Consider the following 22,095-nt stretch of genomic DNA (forward strand, 5'->3'; position numbering starts at 1 on the left):
CCCACCGGCTCAGGACCTGTCCAGCTGGTACTTGCTGACTCAGGAGGGAACTCCGGACCTAGGGCCATGTCCGGAGAGGACCTGGCCTGATCTGGGAGGAAAGGGGCGGGGAGGTGTTAGAGAGTTCTTCCTTCCCCACTGTCGCCAGGCTCGCCCTGCCTCGGGGATCCCCGTGGCGTTCTGGGAGTTCCCGTGCCACCTGCCTTCCAGTTGGCAGCTCTGCAGACACCTCCACCCCTGAACATCACGCCCAGGTCCTGGAGACAGGGAGGAGGGCTGGGAGATCCAGAGATCCAGCCTGGCCAGACTTCTGCTGTCTGCTCAGCTAACCACCCCATACTGAGAAATGAACACGTCAATTCGATTCAAAGCCGCGCAATCATTTGCATTTTATTTGCACCTCATTTGCAAGTTGTTAATTTGCAACTCTGCTCCTTCCACTCCAGGTTCCTTCTCTCCCATCACCCCTCAAATTCCCCAGTGGCCCGGGCAAAAAATATCTGTTGGTCTTTGCCAAGATAGACTCAGCCTTGTCAGCAGGCCTGTCCTGTGTTCTCAGGGGAGGCATTTACCCAAGGCCACAACAACAGCAGGAATCCCGAGTAAGACGCCACCTTGACGGCAGGGAAGGCTGGATCTTTTCACAGGGCAGAACTGATTTTATGAGGTGAACAGTAAGGTGAGCAGAGGTGGGAAAGGCCGGTGGATGAATGCAGGAACAGAACCAGGAGCTAGAGCCCAGCTCTGCCCTGTGGGCTGTCACCCGGTCCTCAGAGGCGGGATGGGGTTCCTCCACCCACCACCACTGTTTCCCCAGTGATGTAGCTGGCATCTTCAGAGCACAGGAAAGACACGATGCCAGCACAATCCTCTGGCTCGCCTAACCTGGGGAATAGGCGAAGAAAGGAAAGGAGTAAAAATCAAACAGGTCTGCCTCCCTCACCTAGGACACAGGGAATGAAATTTGCTTAATCAAGAATTATCAGATGACTTTTCGGGATCAGTGTACAAGCTTTCCGCCTATCAAATAGTGTTACCATGAGGATATGCTGTTATAATTTAGTATAAGCATACTGTACTCTGCAAAAACCATTACCCATAATATTCAAATACTATAGAAACACACTGTTTTAGAGAGCTCAGGACACCAAAATCCCAAGTTATATAGATAAAATGGTGAGAAATTATTTCATACTTCAAAAAAATGGTTTCACATGTGCACACACTAAAGTATCAGGGAGTCTGTGTCACAGTAAATGGTGTGTTTAAAATGATTCAATTTGTACAGATTCAGCTTACAACTTTTTCAGGAATCTATACTTGTGCCTTAAAGTCAGGTTCATTTGGTGAGAATGTGCTAATTCTTATTTTATCAGTGACTGCATAGTTAGGAGACACTTTAATCTACCTGCCATAGAATGCTCTAGAGGTGAGCAGAGTGAGTAACTCAAACCTAGAAGGGCTGAATTAATGGTTCTCCATTCTAGTTGTGTCTTGCAATCATTTGAGAGGCATAAACAAAAAAAGAAAAGAAAAGAAAAGACGAAGAAAAACAAAACCCCAGATCTTCAAGTCCTACCTTGGACCAATTAAAAAGAATCTCTGGGAGTGGGTGGGGCCTGATCATCTGCAGTTTAAAAAGCTCCCCAGGTGATTCTAATGTGCATCCAGGATTGAGCTACATGGGCTAGATCATTCATTGGTGCTCTAGGATGACAATCCCCTGACTTATTAATGAGTTGTGAACCAGGCCTGCAGCTCATGCCTGACATCAGAATGGCTTTGGGAAGATTTGGGATGTCTGGACCAGTACAGAGTTAGGCATTGCTGGCATTTGTCCTTGAAGCCAGAAGCTAGAGAGAGGCAGGGAACTTAGAGGAAAGGGAGCCGGACAAAGGTGCTTGAACAGCTCACCCAGCTCACTGGGGAAGAAAGTAACTCCTTAGGCAAGGGGAGTTTGGGTCTTAGTAAAACTCTTCATTCCTTTCATTTGGATTGTAGATCATCAACTTGAGTTTTGTAAACATGTGTCATTATTCAAGGGAACTAAAAAAGCATGGTTTTGGCTTTGGTCCCTGGTCTCCATGGATGCTCAGAGGTGGACACAATCCCCCAGGTGGAGAGAGGACTCAGGGCTTCTCCCAGAGCTCTGCACTGCTGAAACCCCCGATGTCTCTGTGTTTACCTTTTGAAAGGGAAGCTGACTTCTTGCGCAGGCCACTGTAGTGATAGTGTTTATGAATTTGTGGTCTGTGAGGCAGAGGACAGCCTGCCTGTGTTATCTGTGGGACTGAGACAGCGGGCTGTGGGCTGCTAGGGACCAGACCTTTCCATCTTCATGTCTCTTAGGGCCCTTGCCCCCATGACGGTTTACCTTCTTATCCGCATGGCTTCTTTCATGCTTTTCTCTTTTTCCTTGTCCATCCAGAGCTGCAGGCAGAAGGGAAATCTCTTTACGGTTTTTTTTTTTTTTTTTTTTTTTTTTTTTTAGAGACGGAGTCTCACTCTTTCGCCCAGGCCGGACTGCAGTGGCGCTATCTCGGCTCACTGCAAGCTCCGCCTCCCGGGTTATGCCATTCTCCTGTCTCAGCCTCCCAAGTAGCTGGGATTACAGGCACCCGCCACCGCACCCAGCTAATTTTTTGTATTTTTAGTAGAGACGGGGGTTCACCATGTTAGCCAAGATGGTCTCGATCTCCTGACCTCGTGATCCACCCACCTCGGCCTCCCAAAGTGCTGGGATTACAGGCATGAGCCACCGTGCCCAGAAATCTCTTTATGTTTAAGAAGAGGAAAGTGAGGAACAGAAAGGGAAGAAACTGCCCGTCCTCATGGTAACTGAGAGGAAGGATGGAGACAGAGACTTCCCTCTTTCACTTCCTATTTTTTTCTAGCTCCCAGGTCTCCCCACTGCCCTCATCTGTTTCATTTGTTTCAGGTTCTAGTGATGCATTTTGCTGCATCTCTCCAATTCTCATCCATGTAAGGAGGGAGGAAACAGTGTGAGTACAGTCTGAATACCTCAGTCTCCAGCCTCTACCTCAGGAACAGTGTGATAAAGAGTCTGGCTTGTATAGGGCAGCTGGTACAGAGAGGGAATATGGGAAAGTCCAGGGAAGGAGAATGGAGTGGCTGAGAGCTGAGGACTCAGCTACTGGACCTCCCTGTCCAAGAAGATGGATGCCTTTCAAGGGGTCCCAGTGAAATGCAAAGCTCCCCTTCCTCACCATCCTGCTGAAGCGAGTCTTGATGAGTCCAGGTGCTAGGCAGTTCACCCTAATGTTCCTTGGGGCCAACTCTATGGCCAGGGTCTTTGTCAGGCCCAGCAAGGCCGTTTTACTGACATTGTAAGGACTGAAGCCCTGGAGAAAGAAGACAATGGGTTAGACTCACAGTTTCCAGGTCATTCTTGGTTCTAATAACTAGACATAAAGGGCAGTGGTCATTAGGGATCTCCTGTAAGGGAGGGGCACAGTTAGGAAACTGTCTTGTGGCTAAACCTCCCCTAGGTTATGGTTTGTGGAGGCAAGGCATCTATTTTGTGGGCAGGGACTTGGTGGTGTGATTCCAAAAGGGGACACAGTCTTCTTTGGGTAACAGGAGGGGTGGAAAGATGTGGAGTGGAGGATGGGGTGGAAGGGGCAGACAAAACGGTTCTTACAGGAGATGGACTGAAGGCTGCTATGGACGACACGATCACCACTGAGCCGCCTCTGGAAAAAGAAGAGAGCTGACCATCTTCCCAGTGTGGACCACTGCCCTCAGCCCGTGTGGGTCCCATCTCACCCAGACTCTCTCACTCTCTGTACCCTCGTTTCTCCATTTCTGGCACCACTGCCTTTGTCATCATGGCTGGGGCCTTCACATTAATGTCCAGAGTCTGAAGCCAAGAGAAGGGGAAACAGCATGAGTGAAGAGCACTGGAGGAGGCATGGCAATGAGGAGTTAGAGTGGGTTCCTAGGTTGTTTGTCAGAGCTGCTGAAGATCTTAGGATGATATACCCTGCATCTTACACATGAAGCAACTGAGGTTCGGGGAGAAGTAGCTCTCACCAGCTGCCCAGCTAGATAATGATACATTAGGTTCAGGTGAGCAAAAATGCAGCCTGGTTCATCTTGTTTCATAACCATCCAAGTATGATTTGGCCCAGAAGGGGCCTAAATCCTCAGGGCTCCTTTGGATTTGAGCTGTGTTTTCTCTGTTTCTTCAAAGTAGGTAGAGCCTGGAATTCTCAGCCTCCTGGACCTGCCCTAGAGTGGGCCATGCTTCTCAGGGAAAATGTGGCCTGACCTTGGATACCTGGGGTTGTTCTAGCACTTCTCTGGCTTCTACTCATAGGGAGTGAGATGCTCTTGGCCCTCTAGGATGGACTGTCTGGCTAGACATGATTAGAAAGTGGGATCATGAGGAGTCACCTTCTGGGGAAGCTGGGGGACAGGCTACAATCAGAATCCCCACATCCATAATCTAAAACAAATGTATGACCCCTGTTTACATTGTTCGAGACAACTGCTTATATTAAAATATTTCAATCTTACAGAAAAATTGGAGATAGAAATACAATGAATATCTAGATATCCTTCACTTTGATTCACCAGTTGTTCACATTTTGTCCTATTTGTCCTCTCTGTAGATCTGTACAGTTTTTTAAATGAACCATTGAAACTCAGTTGCAAGTTTTCTGAAAGATTTTATATAATAAAATCAAAAATTACTAAGAACAAAAATGAAAAAAATGTAAATTAAAAAAAAAAAAAAGCTCAGTGCTGGGCATGGTGGCTCATGCCTCTAATCCCTGCACTTTGGGAGGCCAAGATGGGTGGATCACTTTTAGGTCAGGAGTTCGAGAGCAGCCGGGGCAACATGGCAAACCTCGTCTGTACTAAAAACACAAAAATTAGCCGGATGTGGTGCACGTGTTTGTAATCCCAGCTACTCAGAAGGATGAGACAGCAGAATAGCTTGAACCCAGCAGGTGGAGGTTGCAGTGAGCTGAGATAGCACCACTGCACTCCAGCCTGGGTAACAGAGCAAGGCTCCATCACAAAAATAAATAAATAAATAAAAAATAAATAAAATAAAATAAAATAAAATAAAATAAAATAAGTAAACTCAGTTGCAGATATTACAATGCTCTATCCCCAAATACTTAGCATACGTTTCCAAAGAGTAAGGATTTTCTTTTACACAACCATAATCTGTTATCACAACCAAGAGTTTGACAATGATGATAATTTTATCTAATATATTGGCCTCAATTGTCCCCCAAATGTGTGTGTGTGTTTTTTAAAGTCCAGAGTTCAATGAAGGATCAGCCATTATGTTTGGATTTGATGTACTGTGATAGTTTAAAACATATACAAATTAAAAGAAAAGTTATAGACACATCTCATTTTATTATGCTTTGCAGATATTGTGTTTTTTTTTTTTTTTTTACAAATTGAAGTTTCGTGGCAACCCTGCATTAATTGGAGCCATTTTTCCAACTGCGTGTGCTCACTTTGTGTCTGGGTCACATTTTGGTAATTCTTGGAATATTTCAGACTTTTCCATTATTATTATATCTGTTACGGTGATCTGTGATCAGTGATATTTCATGGTTTTATTATAATTGTTTTGGGGTACCACAAACCACACCCAGAAAAGAAGGTCAACTTAATCGATAAATGTTGTGTGTTCTGACTGCTCTGCCCTTCTCCCATCTCTCTCCCTCTCTGTGGGTCTCCATATTCCCTGAGACACATTTACATTGAAATTAGGCCAATTATTAACCCTATAATGGCTTGTAAGTGTTTAAGTGAAAGGAAGAGTCACACATCTTTCACTTTAAATCAAAGGCTAGAAACAATTAAGCTTAGTGAGGAAGGCATATTGAAAGCTGAGGCAGGCTGAAAGTTAGACCATGTGCACCAGTTAGCCAAATTGTGCATGCAAAGGAAATTAAAAGTGCTACTTCTGTGAACATATAAATGATAAGAAAGCAAAACAGGTTTATTGTTAATATGGAGAGAAAGTTCTCGTGTTCTGGATGGAAGATCAAACTAGCCACAACATTCCCTTAAGCCAAAGCCTAATCAGAAAAAGGCCCTAACTTTTTAATTCTTTGAAGGCTGAGAGAGGTGAGGAAGCTCCAGAAGAAAAGTTGGAAGCTAGCAGAGGTTGGTTCATGAGGTTTAAGAAGCCACCTCTGTAACATAAAAGTGCAAGATGAAGCAGCAAGTGCTGATGTAGAAGCTGCACCAAGTTATCCAGAAGATCTAGCTAAGATCACTGATGAAGGTGGCTACAGCAAACAACAGATTTTCAATGTAGATGAAACAACATTCCAGTGGAAGAAGATGCCATGTAGGGCTTTAATAGCTAGAGAGGAGAAGTCAATGCCTGGCTTCAAAACTTTAAAGGACAGGATTATTCTCTTGTTAGGGGCTAATGCAGCCAGTGACTTTAAGTTGAAGCCAATGCTCATTTACCATTCTGAAAATTCTAGGGCTCTCAAGATTTATGCTAAATCTACTCTGCCTGTGCTCTATAAATGGAACAACAAAGCCTGAATAACAGCACATCTGTTTATAGCATGGTTTACTGAATATTTTAAGCTCACCATTGATAGCTACTGCTCAGAAAAAGATTCCTTTCAAACTGTTACTGCTCATTGACAATGCACCTGGTCACTCAAAAGCTCTGATGGAGATGTACGAGGAGATTAATGTTGTTTTCATGCCTGCTAACACAACATCCATTCTGCAGCCCATGGATCAAGGGGTAATTCTGACTTGCAAGACTTGTTATTTAAGAAATACATTTTGTAAGGCTATAGCTGCCATGGATACTGATTCCTCTGATGGATCTTGGCAAAGTTAACTGAAAACATTCTGAAAAGGATTCACTATTTTAGATGCCATTAAGAATATTTGTGAGGCTGGGCGCGGTGGCTCACGCCTGTAATCCCAGCACTTTGGGAGGCCGAGGTGGGAGGATCACGAGGTCAGGAGATCGAGACCATCCTGGCTAACACGGTGAAACCCCGTCTCTACTAAAAATACAAAAAATTAGCCGGGCGAGGTGGCGGGCGCCTGTAGTCCCAGCTACGCAGGAGGCTGAGGCAGGAGAATGGCGTGAACCCCGGGGGGTGGAGCCTGCAGTGAGCCGAGATTGCGCCACTGCACTCCAGCCTGGGTGAAAGAGCGAGACTCCGTCTCAAAAAAAAAAAAAAAAAAAAGAATATTTGTGATTCATGGGAGGAGGTCAAAATATCTACATTAACAGGAGTCTGGAAGAAGTTGATTCCAACCCTCATGGATGATGTGGAGAGGCTCAAGATCGCATCAGAGGAAGGAACTGCAGATGTGGTGGAAATAGCAAGAGAACTAGAAGTGGAGCTGGAAAATGGGACTGAATTGCTGCAATCTCATGACAAAATGTAAACGGCTGAGGAGTTGCTTCTTATGGATAAGCAAAGAAAGTGGTTTCTTGGGATGGAATCTATTTCTGGTGAATATGCCATGAACATTGTTGAAATCACAACAAGGGATTTAGAATATTATATGTACTTAGTTGAGTAAGCAGTGGCAGACTTTGATAGGATTGACTCCAATTTTGAAAGAAGTTCTACTGTGGGTAAATGCTATCAAACAGCATTGCATGCTACGGAGAAATCTTTTGTGAAAGGAAGAGTCAACTGATGTGGCAAACTTCACTGCTGTCTTATTTGAATAAACTGCCACAGCCACCCCAGCCTTCAGCAACACAACCCTAAGTCAGCCACCGTCAATGTTGAGGCAAGACCCTCCACCAGCAAAAAGATTACAAGTTCTAAAGGCTCAGATGATTGTCAGCATTTTTTAGCAATAAAGTATTTTAAAATTAAGATACATATATATATTTTAAGACATAATGCTATTGCTCATTTAATAGACTTCCATTAGATGACCATTATAGTGTAAACATAACTTTTATATGCACTGGGAAACCAAAAAATTCATGTGACTCACTTTATTATAATATTCACTTTATTGTGCGGTGGCCTGGAACCAGACCCAAATGTCTCTGAGGTGTGCCTGTACTCAGTTTAAAACTGACTTTCATAGGGTCTCTATTCAGACTGTTCATGAATGATACTCCTCTATTTTAAAGGCTATCAGAATCTGGCTGTGTGTGGTGGCTCACGCCTGTAATCCCAATACTTTGGGAGGCCGAGGTGTGGGGATCAGTTGAGGCCGGGAATTTGAGACCAGCCTGGGCAACACAGTGAAACCCCATCTCAATACAAAAAATTAGCCAGGCGTGGTGGCACATGCCTGTAGTCCCAGGTACTTGGGAGGCTGAGGCACAAGAATCGCTTGAACCTGGGAGGTGGAGGTTGCAGTGAGCTGAGATCACACCACAGCACTCCAGCCTCGATGACACAGCAAGGAAAAAAGAAAAGAAAAAAAAAGAAAGAAGGAAAAAAGACAGAGCAAGAGTCTGTCTAAAAAAAGAAAGAAAGAAGCCAACCTTAAATGGTTAGCAGCAAATCTTTGGGTAGTTTTGAAGAAAAGATGGTTTAAGAAAGAGAAGTTATTTTGATGATAGTTCCTAAGAAGGAAGGTTTTTGTTGTCGTTGTTGTTGTTGTTTTTAATATAGAGAAAAGGTCTCACTGTGTTGCCCAGCCTTCTCTCAAACTAGCTCAAACTAGAATCAAAAACTAGCTCACTGAAGAACATTTTGGCACCCTGGTCTTTATATGTGTGAAACACTGGTAAATAAATCATAGTATTTTCACAACCTGATATTTTAGTGTTGAGAAATTTTTGATGACACCTAATATAGTTGGTATGTTTGTCCCCTCTAAGTCCCATGTTGAAATGTGATCACTAGTGTTCAAGGTGGGGCCTGGCGTGAGGTGTTTGGGTCACGAGGGTGGATCCCTTATGAATGGCTTGGTGCCCTCCCGGTGGCAATGAGTGAGTTCTCACTCTATTAGTTCATGCCAGAGCTAGTTGTTTAAAAGAGACTGGTATCTCTCTCTTGCTTCCTGTCTTGCCATGTGACACACTTGCTCCCTTTTTCCTTCTGCCATGATTGTAAGCTTCCTGAGGCCTCATCAGAAGCAGATACTGGCACCATGCTTCTTGTACAGTCTGCAGTATCATAAGCCAAAACAAACTTTTCTTTATAAATTGCCCAGCTCAGCTATTCCTTTATAGCAATGCAAAACAGACTAATGCAACATCAGTGTAAAAAGCAGAACCATGGGAGATCATCAAAATTAGCATTTCCAAATCATGTGGGAATATTAACCTTAATAAACAAAGACAAATACTTTAATTAAAGTTTTGTAATTAAAGAGTGTGTGTGAAATATATTACGAATATAATGTAATTATACATTTTCACATAAAACCCAATATTCTACCACTTGAATTTAGACATCTGGATCTCAGATTTTCTTGACATTGCAGTTAAGAAGAAAATAATATAGGTTTTTATTTTATTTTTTTAAAGGATGTATGTTATAAAGTGGCAACTGTTCATTTCACCAAAATTAGTATTTTAAATAACTAGCAGCATTTAATATTTCCCAAAAAATAAAAAATGATTACTTTTTGTCAGCTGAAAAAGGGACAGGTGGGTGTGTAAATTTAAGTGTTGTAGTTGTTGGCATATTAGCTGCTAACGTCTCTGTTGGAAATCAACAAGGCAGAAGACCATGTCAGGGAAGAAGCCTGGGGAAGGGAGCAGACTGTGGCTAGTGAAGAGCAGATAGAAGCAGACAGAACTAGGAGCAGCAGAAATGAATGAGAAGGGCAGGGATAGAGCCACCCCCACCTGCCCTTTACAAGGTGTGCTCCAGGTGTGTGGCACGTGGCAAAGAGTCCTCACATTTACATTGCCCTTGACAAATGCATTCTAAAAGCAGATGCAGTTTGTGCTGAATGTGTTCCAAGGCCCCCCTCCCTGCTGCTTTAACCCCCTCTCACCTTGTCCCACACCTCCTCGGTGACATCCATTAGGCTTCCAAAGAAAGGGTTGACAGCAGCATTGGAGACTAGGATATCGATACCTCCATGAAGCTTCACAGCCTAGAGAGAGGGGTAAGGTCTGTACCAGGGCTGCAGTAAGTAAGGGAGGTGCGTTTACCCATGTTGATAAAAACTTCCTTCTGGGCCAGGAGCTGTGGCTCATGCCTGTAATCATGGCACTTTGGGAGGCCAAGGTGGGAGGCTCACTTGAGTTGAGGAGTTTGAGAGAAGCCTGGGCCACACAGCGAGACCTTATCTTTATATTAAAAACAACAACAATGACAACAAAAGGTTCCTTCTTAGGAACTATCATCAAAATAACTTATGTTTCTTAAAACATCTTTTTTGAAAACTACCCTAAGATCTGCTGCTAACCATTTAAGGTTGGCTTCTTTCTTTTTTAGATGGAGTCTTGCTCTGTCACCCAGGCTGGAGTGCAGTGGCATGTTCTCAGCTCACTGCAGCCTTGACCTACTGGGTTCAAGCCATCCTCTTGCCTCAGCCCCCCAAGTAGTTGGGACTACAAGTGCGTGCCACCACACCCGGGCAATTTTTGTATTTTTTGTAGAGACAGGGTCTTGCCATGTTGCCCAGGCTGGTCTGGAACTCCTCAGCTCAAGCCATCCACCTGGCTCGGTATCCTAAAGTTTTACAGGCATGACCCACCAGGAAGTTGGCCTTATTTCTTTTGCAGTCTTTTCTTCCCACCTCCTATTCTTCTAAGGCTGTGTCTGATGCTCTTTTCTTTACACTTTCCCTTTGGGAAGCTCCTTCATTCTCATGATTTCAAGTCTCACCTCAAAATCTATTTCCAGACCCCTCCTCTTCCTTTCACATGGAGTTCCACCCACATTTCTCCAAGTACTTACTGTCCAGTTCTCCTTGAATAAGTTACCATTATCTCAAAGTCAATCTGTCCACACTTACCTGAATGGAAAAACTGGCTTAAATAGAGCTGAAGAAAGTTACCCTGGAGGGGACTTTGAGATCATCTATTCCAGTGTCCTTAAGGTGGAGATGATGAAACAGGTTCAGGGAATTTTCTCAAGATCTTATAGTTCAGTAGTGGCACACTGGGGCTAGCTAAGAACAGGAGGCCTACTTATTCTGTGTTTGGGAAAGTGATTTGCTCAGGGCACAAAGCTAGTTAGTGGTGGAAGAACTGAGGTCAGTCTCCCACTTTGTAGCACAGAGCTAATTCATGAGAGTCCTCTGAAAGTGAGTTGGGGTCATTAGGAAACTGGTTGCCCAGGAGAGTCATGATGGGAGAAGATACCAGCCTGAATTTAAAGCAATTCCATATTTGGTTGTGATGTCATTTTCCCTGTCTCTGTTGCTCTCTTTGACCTGGAGGCATGAAAGATTGAAGGCAGAAACTGAAATTTACATTGAGAAAGCCAAGAAAGGCAACATCTCACCTCCTTAATACGTTACAAGTAGATAGTGAAGCGTGTGCTAGAGTAATGAATGGCCAAGCAGAATCTGCCAACAAGGGTTTTCAGTACAAAGCCACCCTGAAACCAGACTTTGCATTTGCCCAGAACTGGAAATTTTGATGCCTTGGGCAAGTAGCAGTACATGGGCCCTTGGTCAACTTTGTGCCCCGGATTTGGCACACAGAGGGGTGTTAATAATAAGGTACACCACCTACTAGCTTCCCATTTTTAACTAATTATTCTTGTTAACTAGGTGCTAAGCTCAGTTGTTTCTAGACGGTTGAAGGAATGCCTGGGCTGTCAACACGTAAATCTAACAAAATTTACAGTCACATAATCTTTTAAAACCAGTATTAATACTTTCTTGAACCCTTTAAATTTTAGTATCCTGGCACAAAGCCCAGTCACCTGCCTTGGCTCTGTATAAGTCTCACCAATGGACTTGCTACTAGGGAGGTACAGAATAAGTTAATAAGTGATGTGCGCTGTGCTCAGTACACATGTGTTTGGGCTGGGAGGAGACAATGGATTGCTCTAGAATCACCTGGAGACATTTTCTACTCTGCTGCATACCCCATGCCCCTCTCCTTCCAGATCTGTCAGCACAGAGATGGGAGGAGGCTGGGTTTTGATTGAACAGAGATAGCAAACCATAAAAGATGAATGAGGCTGGGTGTGGTGGCTCACACCTATAATCCTAGCACTTTGGTAGGCCCAGTGGGGAGGATCACTTGAGGCCAGGGGTTCAAAACAGCCTGGGAAATACAGCCCGAACTCTACAAAAAATTTAAAAAATGAACTGGTGTGGTGGTGCATGCCTATAGTCTTAGCCACTTGGGAGGCTGAGGTGGGAGGATTGCTTGTGTTCAGGAGTTTGAGGTTACAGTGAGCTATGATCATGTCACTGCACTCCAGCCTGGGCAACAGAGTGAGGCCCTGTCTCTGGAAAAAAAAAAAAAAGTCTTCTAAGTCTTATTCTAAATTGTGTGATCACTACACTAAAGCAGTTAGGAGCTGTGTGTTCTGTGTTCTGATAGTTATACATTTCTAAGAAAAAATAGCCGGGTGAGGTGGCTTATGCTTGTAATCCCAGCACTTTGGGAGGCCGAGGCGGGCGGATCACGAGGTCAGGAGATGACACCACGGTGAAACCCCATCTCTACTAAAAATACAAAAAATTAGCTGGGTGTGGTGGTGGGCGCCTGTAGTCCCAGCTACTCGGAGAGGCTGAGGCAGGAGAATGGTGTGAACCCGGGAGGCAGAGCTTGCAGTGAGCCGAGATTGCACCACTGCACTCCAGCCTGGGCGACAGAGCGAGACTCCGTCTCAAAAAGAAAAAAAAAAGAAAAAATATAATCAAGCAGATAGGCAGCTACTCTGGTTTCCGCTTACAACACCACTGAGAAGCTTCGTGGTGCAGATGAAGAGGCCACTGGATAGTATCCATTCTCAGGGCAATGGCTTTTCTCATTGCAGGGTAACATGCGGCAACTGGCAGAAGACATTTCAAATTGCTGACAAGTATTCTATCATTCTCCTCTCTGACAGTGGTCATACAAACTACTTGAGAGTCATTTTTGACTTCTCTATTTCCCACTTTTTGACATGGGGTTGGAAAATCTTGGTTCGTTTTCACTAAATGTCTCTTGGGCACATCTATTCCAGTCCCACCACCACTGCTCTAAACCTGGATGACAGCAACAGCTTCCTCACTGATGTCCTGGATTCAGTGTCTTCTCTGTATATCCTTCCTACCACAGCCAGATTAGCTTTCCTAATAACCATCTTTCTCTTGCTCAAAACCTCACATGGCTTCTTATTTCCTACAAGAATGTGTAAACATATCCTTTTAAGAGGCCATATCCTTTTAAGGTCCTTCACATATCCTTTTAAGAAGCTATGGCTGGGCGCAGTGGCTCATGCCTGTAATCCCAGCACTTTGGGAGGCCAAGGGGGTGGATCACCTGAGGTCAGGAGTTCAAGACCAGCCTGGCCAACATGGTGAAACCTCATCCTACTAAAAATACAAAAATTAGCTGGACGTGGTGGTGGATGCCTGTAATCCTAGCTACTCGGGATGCTGAGGCATGAGAATTGCTTGGACTTGGAGGCGGAGGTTGCTGTGAGCTGAGATTGTGCCATAGCATTTCAGCCTGGGCAACAAGAATGAAATTCTATCTCAAAAAAAAAAAGGATATGGAGGCCCATAGCCTCTATCTTTCCAATGCAGCCCCTTTCCCAGCAGTACTCCTGAGCCTGTGCTCTCCACTGTTGACTGACAGTGCTCCTCTCTTTCCTTCAGTTCCTCCTTGGCTGTCTGCTCATTTTGCAGAGTTATCTGGAACCTCATCTGTATTCCATCTGTCCATTCCCATCCATTCCTGAAGGTTTAGCTCAAGTACCACCTCTGGGCCAGGCCTGTAGGCCATGTTAAGTGAACCTGGTTGGGGCTACAGGATGTTTTTCCAGCAGGATTTTCACATTACATTGCTACTTACATGTCATATGGTTAGTCACTAATTGATCCAGACTCCCAAACGGCTCCTTCCACCATCAGGATCAAGGCCCCAATCTTGGGCTCTGTCCACCAGCCTAGGCCAAGCTTTTTTGGACTCACATTTGTGACCTTCTCGGACTCATATTTGGCTCTTTCCAATGCACATTTGAGCATTTGCCAGACAGTTCCTTAAAAATGGAATTACCCTATTCTGTCTACCATACTACTGTCTACTATTGCTTAAGATCCTCCTCTTCTAAGAATTTTATGCAAATTATTTCTGCCAACCTTCCAGTCTGTTAGCACAATCCTGTACTTTCCATTTTTGGGTAGATTCTCCCTTCCACTCTGGGAAATAAAGTGTGTGCCCTGAGCCTCAAGGGAAGAGGAGCTTGCTTTGCTGGATGGTTCATATTTGCTTCTGCAGCTGCAAGGCTAGTGTCCACTACTAGTTATGACACTGACTTACATACTTTCTTTGAGACTGAAGTCCAGTACCTGGTAGTCCACAGGCAGCCAATAAAGGAAGGGAGCTTGGGGGGTCTGCGTCTTTCCTTACTGGCTGTGGGACCTTGGGCAGTTGCTCCAGCTAACTGAGCCGGGGTCTGCAGACTGAGAGAACAGTCCTTGCCTTGCTTGGGTTGTTGTGGGCTCTAGAGATAACCTGTGTAAGGCTCTGAACACAGGAAATTGCACATAGTAAGTGGTTGAAACATGGTGGGCTGCTTCCTGAGGTTCCCAGGGACTTGACTCTATAAGCTGAAGAATAGGGGATTGTTTATTAGCTCATGGGTGGGAACATCTATTTTGTGGTTGTATTTACCCTTCACATCTGTTCAATTAGATTGAAAATTACTGGAGAACCAGTACCAGCTGTTTCTTTGGGGTACTCGAGGGATGATGCAGGGTTGAAGCATTAGAATGTTTTAAAATTCTCTGACTGAGATGGGATGATTCTCCAACGTTAGTATATGGACATAATAGAAAGGCACGCAGTAAAAATGTGCTGCTGTCCAGGAAAGCAGGGAAAGAGGCTCAGGCTGGCTCCCTTTTCCACCTCCTGGCTCTGTGCCCGTTTCCCTGCAGCTCACTGTGGCCACCAGCCGCTCCCGGTCCTCCGCCTTCCCCACATGGCACAGGGTGCCCGTCACGCTCAGCCCCTCTCCCTGCAGCGTGGCCACCGCCTGGTCTACATTCTGCTGCTTCCGGCTGCTGACGACCACGTGGGCCCCGTCCTGGGCCAAACGCCGGGCGATGGCGAAGCCGATCCTGTGAGCAGAAAGAGACAAAGACTGCCAAGGCCTGTGCAGGGGAAGAGGTCAACAGCATGAGCTCTGAAGTTAAGACTGCCCAGGTTTGAATTCTGGCTCTTTCTCTATATGACCTCCACGTGTCCCTACTATGTGTAAAACAGGCTTAATGGCACGGCCATTTTTGGCACTCATTTACTTATTTTTATTATGACCTGGACCGCAGCCTCAGTTTCCAAGAACTGACATTACTTTCTACAGTTCCCACCATGGGTGACAGGCTTCATCTCCTGTTGGGACTGAGAGGTGAGAAATAAGCTGGGTGTGCAGCAGCAGCAACTTCCGTGATTTGAGAGTCTCACTCAGAACAGCCCTGCTCCCCAGGTTTCTTTCTTGCTCGTCTACATCATTCTCAAAATTCTATCCTTAGTTATTTTTTGGGGTGCATGTGAAAAGATGGTCTCCAGTCAAAAATGTAAATATTGCCTTGGGAGGAAGAGTTACACATTCTGCACTTGTCAGTCATTAGCATTTTACCTACATTTGTATTTTAGCTTTGTGAAGAGTTGGCATCTAGCAAAGTCCTGTAGAAATGAGAACCAGGACAGACAAGAGTGGTGGGTGAGAAACAGGCTGGGCAAGGTAGGCCCAGATGTACCGACCTAAACAAAAATCTTGACACATGGCTCTTGTGTCCCATCTAGGTATGGGGGAGGGGTTCCGGGAGACTTTCCGGTGCCAAAATGGAGTGTCTGGTACATTTTCAAAGTGCTGGAGGCCTTGGGATAGGATTTTGAAATCCAGATTCTCTTGGATTTCCAGTTTCTGGTCTTCCCGGACGCTAGGTGGGGCTGGTTGACTGGGGCAGCCCAGAACACTGGGGAGACTAGCTCGATGGGGCTGCACAGAGGTGGCACAGTTGTGCCAGAGGCAGCAGGGACACGAAGGCAGGCAAGGGAGGGTGCAGGGCCAGGGGATTCGGAGGGGCTTCAGGCGGACCACGTGGCTAATTTTTTCCAGGGCCAGACTTTGGCAGCATGTAAGGTCTGAGGACAGGGGTACCAGAGGCCGAGGATGAGAGGCCAGTGCCTGTTTCCAGGCAGCCAGGGCCTCAGAAACTCCGGTAGGAGCACTCACCCGTCGGTGGAGGCCGTTACCAGGGCTACCTTATTCGCGAGCGGGTCCCGGCGGGTCATCCCGGAGCTGGCCATCCGCACCGAATTCCAAGCCCGGGCACAGAAACCTAGCAACCCCGCCTTGTGCATGGCTCAGACCAGCAAGTATGGTTTCTACTCTTCCCAGGGGCAGTGACAGAGAGTAGGGCGAGGGGCAGGGCGAAGGGCGGGCCACTTCCCTGCCCGCCCCGCTCCCCGCCCTGGTACCGCTGTGAGCGGTCTGTGGCCCTGGGCGCCTCCCTCCGCCGCGGCGCCCCGCAGCCAGCTACCTTCCGCCCGACTGGGGCTTGCTTTCCCGGGCTGGCGGGTGATCAAAGCGCTCTCCGTTCAAGTTGCCTGTAGGGCTCGCCCCTCCCCTGGCCCCGGCAGGAACCCCCAGACTTTGGCTGCTGCCATTCTGCATCTGCTTGCCCACCTTTTCTTCTCGGGGAATTGGGGGTTTTGAGTTGGTTGCTTTTGCTTCTTCGGAATTCCTTCTCCAAGAAAGTCTGGGTCTATGTATGAGACAGCCCACAGGAGGGCAAATGTTTTGAGACTGCCCATGGAGGTGAGGCCTGTGGTCCCCATGGAGTCCACCAGGTGAGGCTGGAGGAGCCTGGGAGAGAGACGTGATAGGGAGTAGCTGCACCAGGCCTGACACTGCCCTTCACTCTGCCCAAGGTCTCCATCTTCTCGGGCCCTGGAGGGCAGACTATGGTCATTAGCCTAACAGGATCTCATATCCGTCGCCAAAGGGACTTCCTCCTTTACAGGGGCTAAGTGGTAGCGAGGAGGCTGGAGAATCCTTCAAGCAGTGGTGGAAATGCAAAGAACTCCGGGCACTCAAGTTCTCCCTAACCACTCTGTCCCCAGGTCTCAGCCTCCATCCTAGTGCAATAAATATTTGTTGAATGCAAAATCTCCTTATGAACTGTAAGCTACTAAGCACATAGTAGTTACTGCCACCATGTAGTGATTATTATTGGTGCCCTGGGCCAGACTCTTCATCTGTAAATTACTGAGGGTATGGAGTAGATGATGAATAAAGTCCTTGCCAGCTATAAATTCTGTGTCCAACACTTCAGTCTCCACTTCTGCCAAGTGGGCTAAAGTGATCTCCCTCCTGGGTTTCTGGGAGGATGAATAAATCTGGATGGCTTATGGTACACTGTAGAAAGGCCCCAACAGACCCAAATGTAAGCATCTGAATTGGTTTAACCCACTGGCCTCCAAAGCCAGACTGAGAAGCAGTGCTGGTTCATGGCAAGGTTTTCACTAGTTCAAGGCAAAATGAGAAAAGGAAACACATTACAGTGAGTTTCATAAAGCTAAGCTTATTTAACAGTCCTTTATTGTGGTGTATACGTTTGCTCCTTTTCGTGTGTGTGTGTTAGTGTTTTCTTTCAGAAAAGATGAAAGCAGATGGGTAGGTTTAGAGATGTGTTGTTGGTGAAATCACCAGTTTGGCAGCCTTATGCCAGTCCCTACAATTAAAGGGGAAAGAATCCTGGTTTGTGAAATCCAGTTCTAGGCATGACTTTTGAATAGAATTCATGTTTGCTCAAGATTCATTTAGTATATGTGCAGGTCAGCTGAGCAGCTGAAAAAGGGTTTCAACATTCAAAAGGGGGTCTATGGCGAGCAAGTAATAGAACGGCCTGCACTGGATTGATAGTGTTTTTCCCAGCCAAGAAGTTACAGCTGCAGTCCTCTGCTTTGCTACTCGGCACATCCCGATGAGACAGGAGAGCTTCAGTATCATTTTCCCCATGTCCAGGGAAAGCTGACTCTGACTGATGCTCCTCACTCTGAGCCTCATGAATTATTGACAGAGGCTGGAAGCGCCACACTCCTTGTCCTCTTGCACTGTTTGGAGCTAATGCACTGTGGGCACCCTTCCCAGGGCTCTCCATCTGTGTGTGGGGCTGGGGTGAGGGTACACAGGAGGACTGCTGCGGGAGTTTTCAAGGCTTGGTTCAAAGGGACAGGCCTGCAGGGGGCGTTTGATGTCTCTTCCCCTTCTCTTCAGAGGTAGACATGCCCACTGAGGGGCTGAGGGTTGCAGGAAGGTGAGGAAGACTACACTTCAAAGAGCAAAGGATTCTGGGAAGAGAGAATTGTGGCTTGGGCGCTTGGTGAACATCACATGGCCCTTCCTTGTGTGGGCAGGGTTGCTATTTGCCCTCTAGCACTATTTCTTTTGTGGAGAGCACAGGGGACATTAGGGAGGGGGCCTGTGAGCAGAAAAGGATAGAAGGAAGTCAAGAAGTGTGGGAATCTCTAGCACTACTCTTCATCAAGCTCGCTTATTGGAGATAAGAACAGAAAATCTTGGGCTGGGCATGGTGGCTCATGCCTGTTATCCTCTTTACTAACAACACGAAAATTAGCTGGGTGTGGTCAGAAGTTAGAGATCAGCCTGGCCAACATGGTGAAACCTTGTCTCTACTAAAAATACAAAAACTAGCCGGGCCTGGTGGCATGTGCCTGTAATCCCAGCTACTCAGGAGGCTGAAGCAGGAGAATTGCTTGAACGTGGGAGGCAGAAGTTGCAGTGAGCCAAAATCATGCCACTGCACTCCAGCCTGGACAGCAGAATGAAAGACTCCATCTCAATAAATAAATAAATAAATAAATAAATAAATAAATAAAATAACGGGAAATCTTTCAGGGAAATACATGCGTATGTGGGAGTATCTCTTTGAAATGGGAACTGTAATAGGTAATGGGATTGTTCTTATATGGAGGCGGTAAAATCTGCCTATCTTGAGGGACAAATGCCTCCATGATTGAGGGCTCTACTCCCATCCTTTTCAAGGGCTGCCTGTGGTCCAGAAGAGAATTCACCTGGGGTGGAATTTAATTCTTGCATTTTGGAATAGCTGTCCTAGATTGACAGTTGAGTCCTGCATCAGTGACACAAGTCAGGATTAGGCAATGTGGGAGGGCTGGTGTGGGGTTAGGACAACTACCAAGCAGAGAAAGTAATAGTAATAGTAACTACCAAGCAGAGAAAGTAATGTTAACAGTATTTATTGAGCACTTCCTTACTAAATGCTGGCAAGCGTTAAATGTTTTTTAGAAATTTTATTGAATATTTTTAATCTGGTGAAATGGGTGTTTTAATGTAGGGAGCCAAAGGCCTGAGGGTCGTGACCAACTCAGCATTCCACTGAAGGCTGTATGATCTAACAACAAACTGTTTATCATGAATGCAGAATGTGGGCAAACTCACTTCTGCACCTGCCACCAGAAGGTTTGCTGAGGGCAATGACTCCCTGGTGCTGTGCTCCTTGAGGTTATCTACTGGAACATCTCTAGACTACTGTTCAAAGAATGCAGTCATGCAAGCCTGCACTAAGTCAAGCAGCTGACTGACAACTACCCCCTTCTCCCTATCTCCTTTACTCAATAAATATGAAGGGCTATAGAAGCTCAGGGCCCTTGTTCACTAGAAGCAAGGAGCCTCCTGACCCCTTCTTCCAAATACACTCTTTTATCTTTGTCTTTATTCCCACGTTCATCTTCGTTTGTTAAGCCCACCAAGGACTGTGGCATTTTAACTTCTTCTTCTTTTTTTTTTTTTTTAAACAGAGTTTTGCTCTGTCACCAGGCTGGAGTACAGTGGCACAATCTCAGCTCACTGCAACCTCTGCCTCCTGGGTTCAAGTGATTCTCCTGCCTCAGCCTCCCGAGTAGCTGGGACCACAGGCACATACTTCCTCACCCAGCTAATTTTTGTATTTTTAATAGAGACAGGGTGTCACCATGTTGGCCAGGATGATCTCGATCCCTTGACCTGGTGATCTTCCTGCCTTGACCTCCAAAAGTGCTGGGATTTCAGGTATGAGCCACTGCACCCAGTCAGGTGTTTTAAATTCTCTATGTGAAATCAGAGCGACTGATGACAACCTCGACCACTGTGTGTGTTGTATAGCTACACTTCAGTTTTCTGGCATTGTGGGGCAATCCATAGTTTTCATAGAAATCAATTTTCTCTCAACTGGAATTTAAACTTTCAGGATCAGTGTGTTTTTCAAATCAACACATCTATTCATTAAATTATAAAAATAACACATGCTTATTATTTTAAAAAGGGACAGAAAATTATTTGATAAGTAAAAGGTAGCTCTTCCCTATGGTTCTTTTACCTTCTTCCCATATAGCTCTTGGCTTTGTGTATCCTTCCAGAAGTTTCCTATACATTTACATGCATTTTTCTTTTAAAAATTGTTGCCACAATTGAAATGACACTATACATACTGTCCTTCAAATTTCTTTTCTTTTCTTTCTTCTATGCTCCAATCCCCACTTTTTAATTTCTTTTTTTAAATAATTATACTTTAAGTCCTGAGATACATGTGCAGAACGTGCAGGTTTGTTGCACAGGTGTATATGTGCCATGGTGGTTTTCCGCACCCATCAACCCGTCACCTACATTAAGTATTTCTCCTAATTCTATCCCTCCCCTAGCCCCCCACTCCCCTGAAAAGGCCCTGGTGTGTGATATTGCCCTCTCTGTGTCCATGTGTTCTCATTGTTCAACTTCCACTTATGAGTGAGAACATGCAGTGTTTGGTTTTCTGTTCTTTTGTTAGTTTGCTGAGAATGACGGTTTCCAGCTTCATCCAAGTCTTTGCAAAGGACATGAACTCATCATTTTTTATGGCTGGATACTATTCCATGGTGTATATGTGCCACATTTTCTTTATCCAGTCTATCATTGATGGGCATTTTGGTTGGTTCCAAGGTTTTTCTGTTGTGAACAGTGCTGCAATAAACATATGTGTGCATGTGTCTTTATGGTAGAATGATTTATAATCCTTTGGATATATACCCTGTAATGGGATTGCTGGGTCAAATGGTATTTGTAGTTCTAGATCCTTGTGGAATGGCCACACTGTCTTCCACAATGGTTGAACTAATTTACACTCCCACCAACAGTATAAAAGCGTTCCTATTTCTCCACATCCTCTCCAGCATCTATTGTTTCCTGACATTTTAATGATTGCCATTCTAACTGGTATGAGATGGTATCTCATTGTGGTTTTGATTTGCATTTTTCTAATGAGCAGTGATGATGAGCATTTTTTCATGTTTCTTAGCCGCATAAATGTTTTCTTTTGAGAAGTGTCTGTTCACATTCTTGGCCCACTTTTCGATCGTCTTTTTTTTCTTGTAAATTTAAGTTTTTTGTAAATTCTGGATATTAGCCCTTTGGCAGATGGATAGATTGCAAAAATTTTCTCACATTCTGTAGGTTCTCTGTTCACTCTAATTATAGTTTCTTTTGGTATTCAGAAGCTCTTTAGTTTAATTAAGTCCCATTTGTCTATTCTGGCTTTTGTTGCCGTTGCTTTGGGTATTTTAGTCATGAAGTCTTTGCCCATGCCTGTGTCCTGAATGGTATGTCCTAGGTTTTCCTCTAGGGTTTTTATGGTTTTAGGTCTTATATTTAAGTCTTTAATCCATCTTGAGTTAATTTTTTTATAAGGTGTAAGGAAGGGGTCCACTTTCAGTTTTCTGCATATGGCTAGCCAGTTTTCCCAACACCATTTATTAAACTGGGAATCTTTTCCTTATTGATTGTTTTTGTTAGGTTTGTCAAAGATCAGATGGTGGTAGATGTGTGGTGTTGTTTCTGAGGCCTCTGTTCTGTTCCATTGGTCTAGATATCTGTTTTGGTACCAGTACCATGCTGTTTTGGTTACTGTAGCCTTGCTGTATAGTTTGAAGTCAGGTAGCATCATGCCTCC

At 45.2% G+C, this 22,095-nt stretch overlaps 1 protein-coding gene across 6 annotated transcripts; it reads right to left on the minus strand.

Annotated features, from left to right (window-relative positions):
• Positions 1 to 364: 364 nt before the first annotated feature.
• Positions 365 to 16,531, minus strand: LOC129489329 (dehydrogenase/reductase SDR family member 4). 6 transcript variants are annotated; one of them, XM_055291738.2, is made up of 8 exons: positions 16,323 to 16,531; positions 15,027 to 15,204; positions 9,961 to 10,062; positions 3,810 to 3,880; positions 3,662 to 3,713; positions 3,228 to 3,362; positions 2,375 to 2,430; positions 365 to 885 (listed from the first exon to the last, which is right to left on the minus strand). In XM_055291738.2, exons 1-8 carry the CDS (start codon positions 16,448 to 16,450, stop codon positions 771 to 773), a joined length of 837 nt encoding a protein of 278 aa, XP_055147713.1. In that variant the 5' UTR covers positions 16,451 to 16,531; the 3' UTR covers positions 365 to 770. The 6 variants fall into 6 exon arrangements, with proteins under 6 accessions (XP_055147713.1, XP_055147714.1, XP_055147715.1 ...); XM_055291739.2 differs by lacking the exon at positions 9,961 to 10,062; XM_055291740.2 differs by lacking the exons at positions 3,228 to 3,362; positions 9,961 to 10,062.
• Between the last annotated feature and the right edge of the window lie 5,564 nt (positions 16,532 to 22,095).

The sequence above is a fragment of the Symphalangus syndactylus genome, chromosome 9, assembly GCF_028878055.3.
Source record: "Symphalangus syndactylus isolate Jambi chromosome 9, NHGRI_mSymSyn1-v2.1_pri, whole genome shotgun sequence".
In the NCBI taxonomy this organism is placed as follows: domain Eukaryota; kingdom Metazoa; phylum Chordata; class Mammalia; order Primates; family Hylobatidae; genus Symphalangus; species Symphalangus syndactylus.

Bases quoted from the DNA above. Each gene is read 5' to 3' on its own strand.
- LOC129489329 (XM_055291738.2), bottom strand. From the start codon at position 16,450: ATGCACAAGGCGGGGTTGCTAGGTTTCTGTGCCCGGGCTTGGAATTCG. The intron at 15,205-16,322 runs GTGAGTGCTCCT...TTCTGCTCACAG, and splicing joins GTAACGGCCTCCACCGACGG to GATCGGCTTCGCCATCGCCC. The intron at 10,063-15,026 runs GTGAGCTGCAGG...CCCTCTCTCTAG, and splicing joins GGGAGCGGCTGGTGGCCACA to GCTGTGAAGCTTCATGGAGG.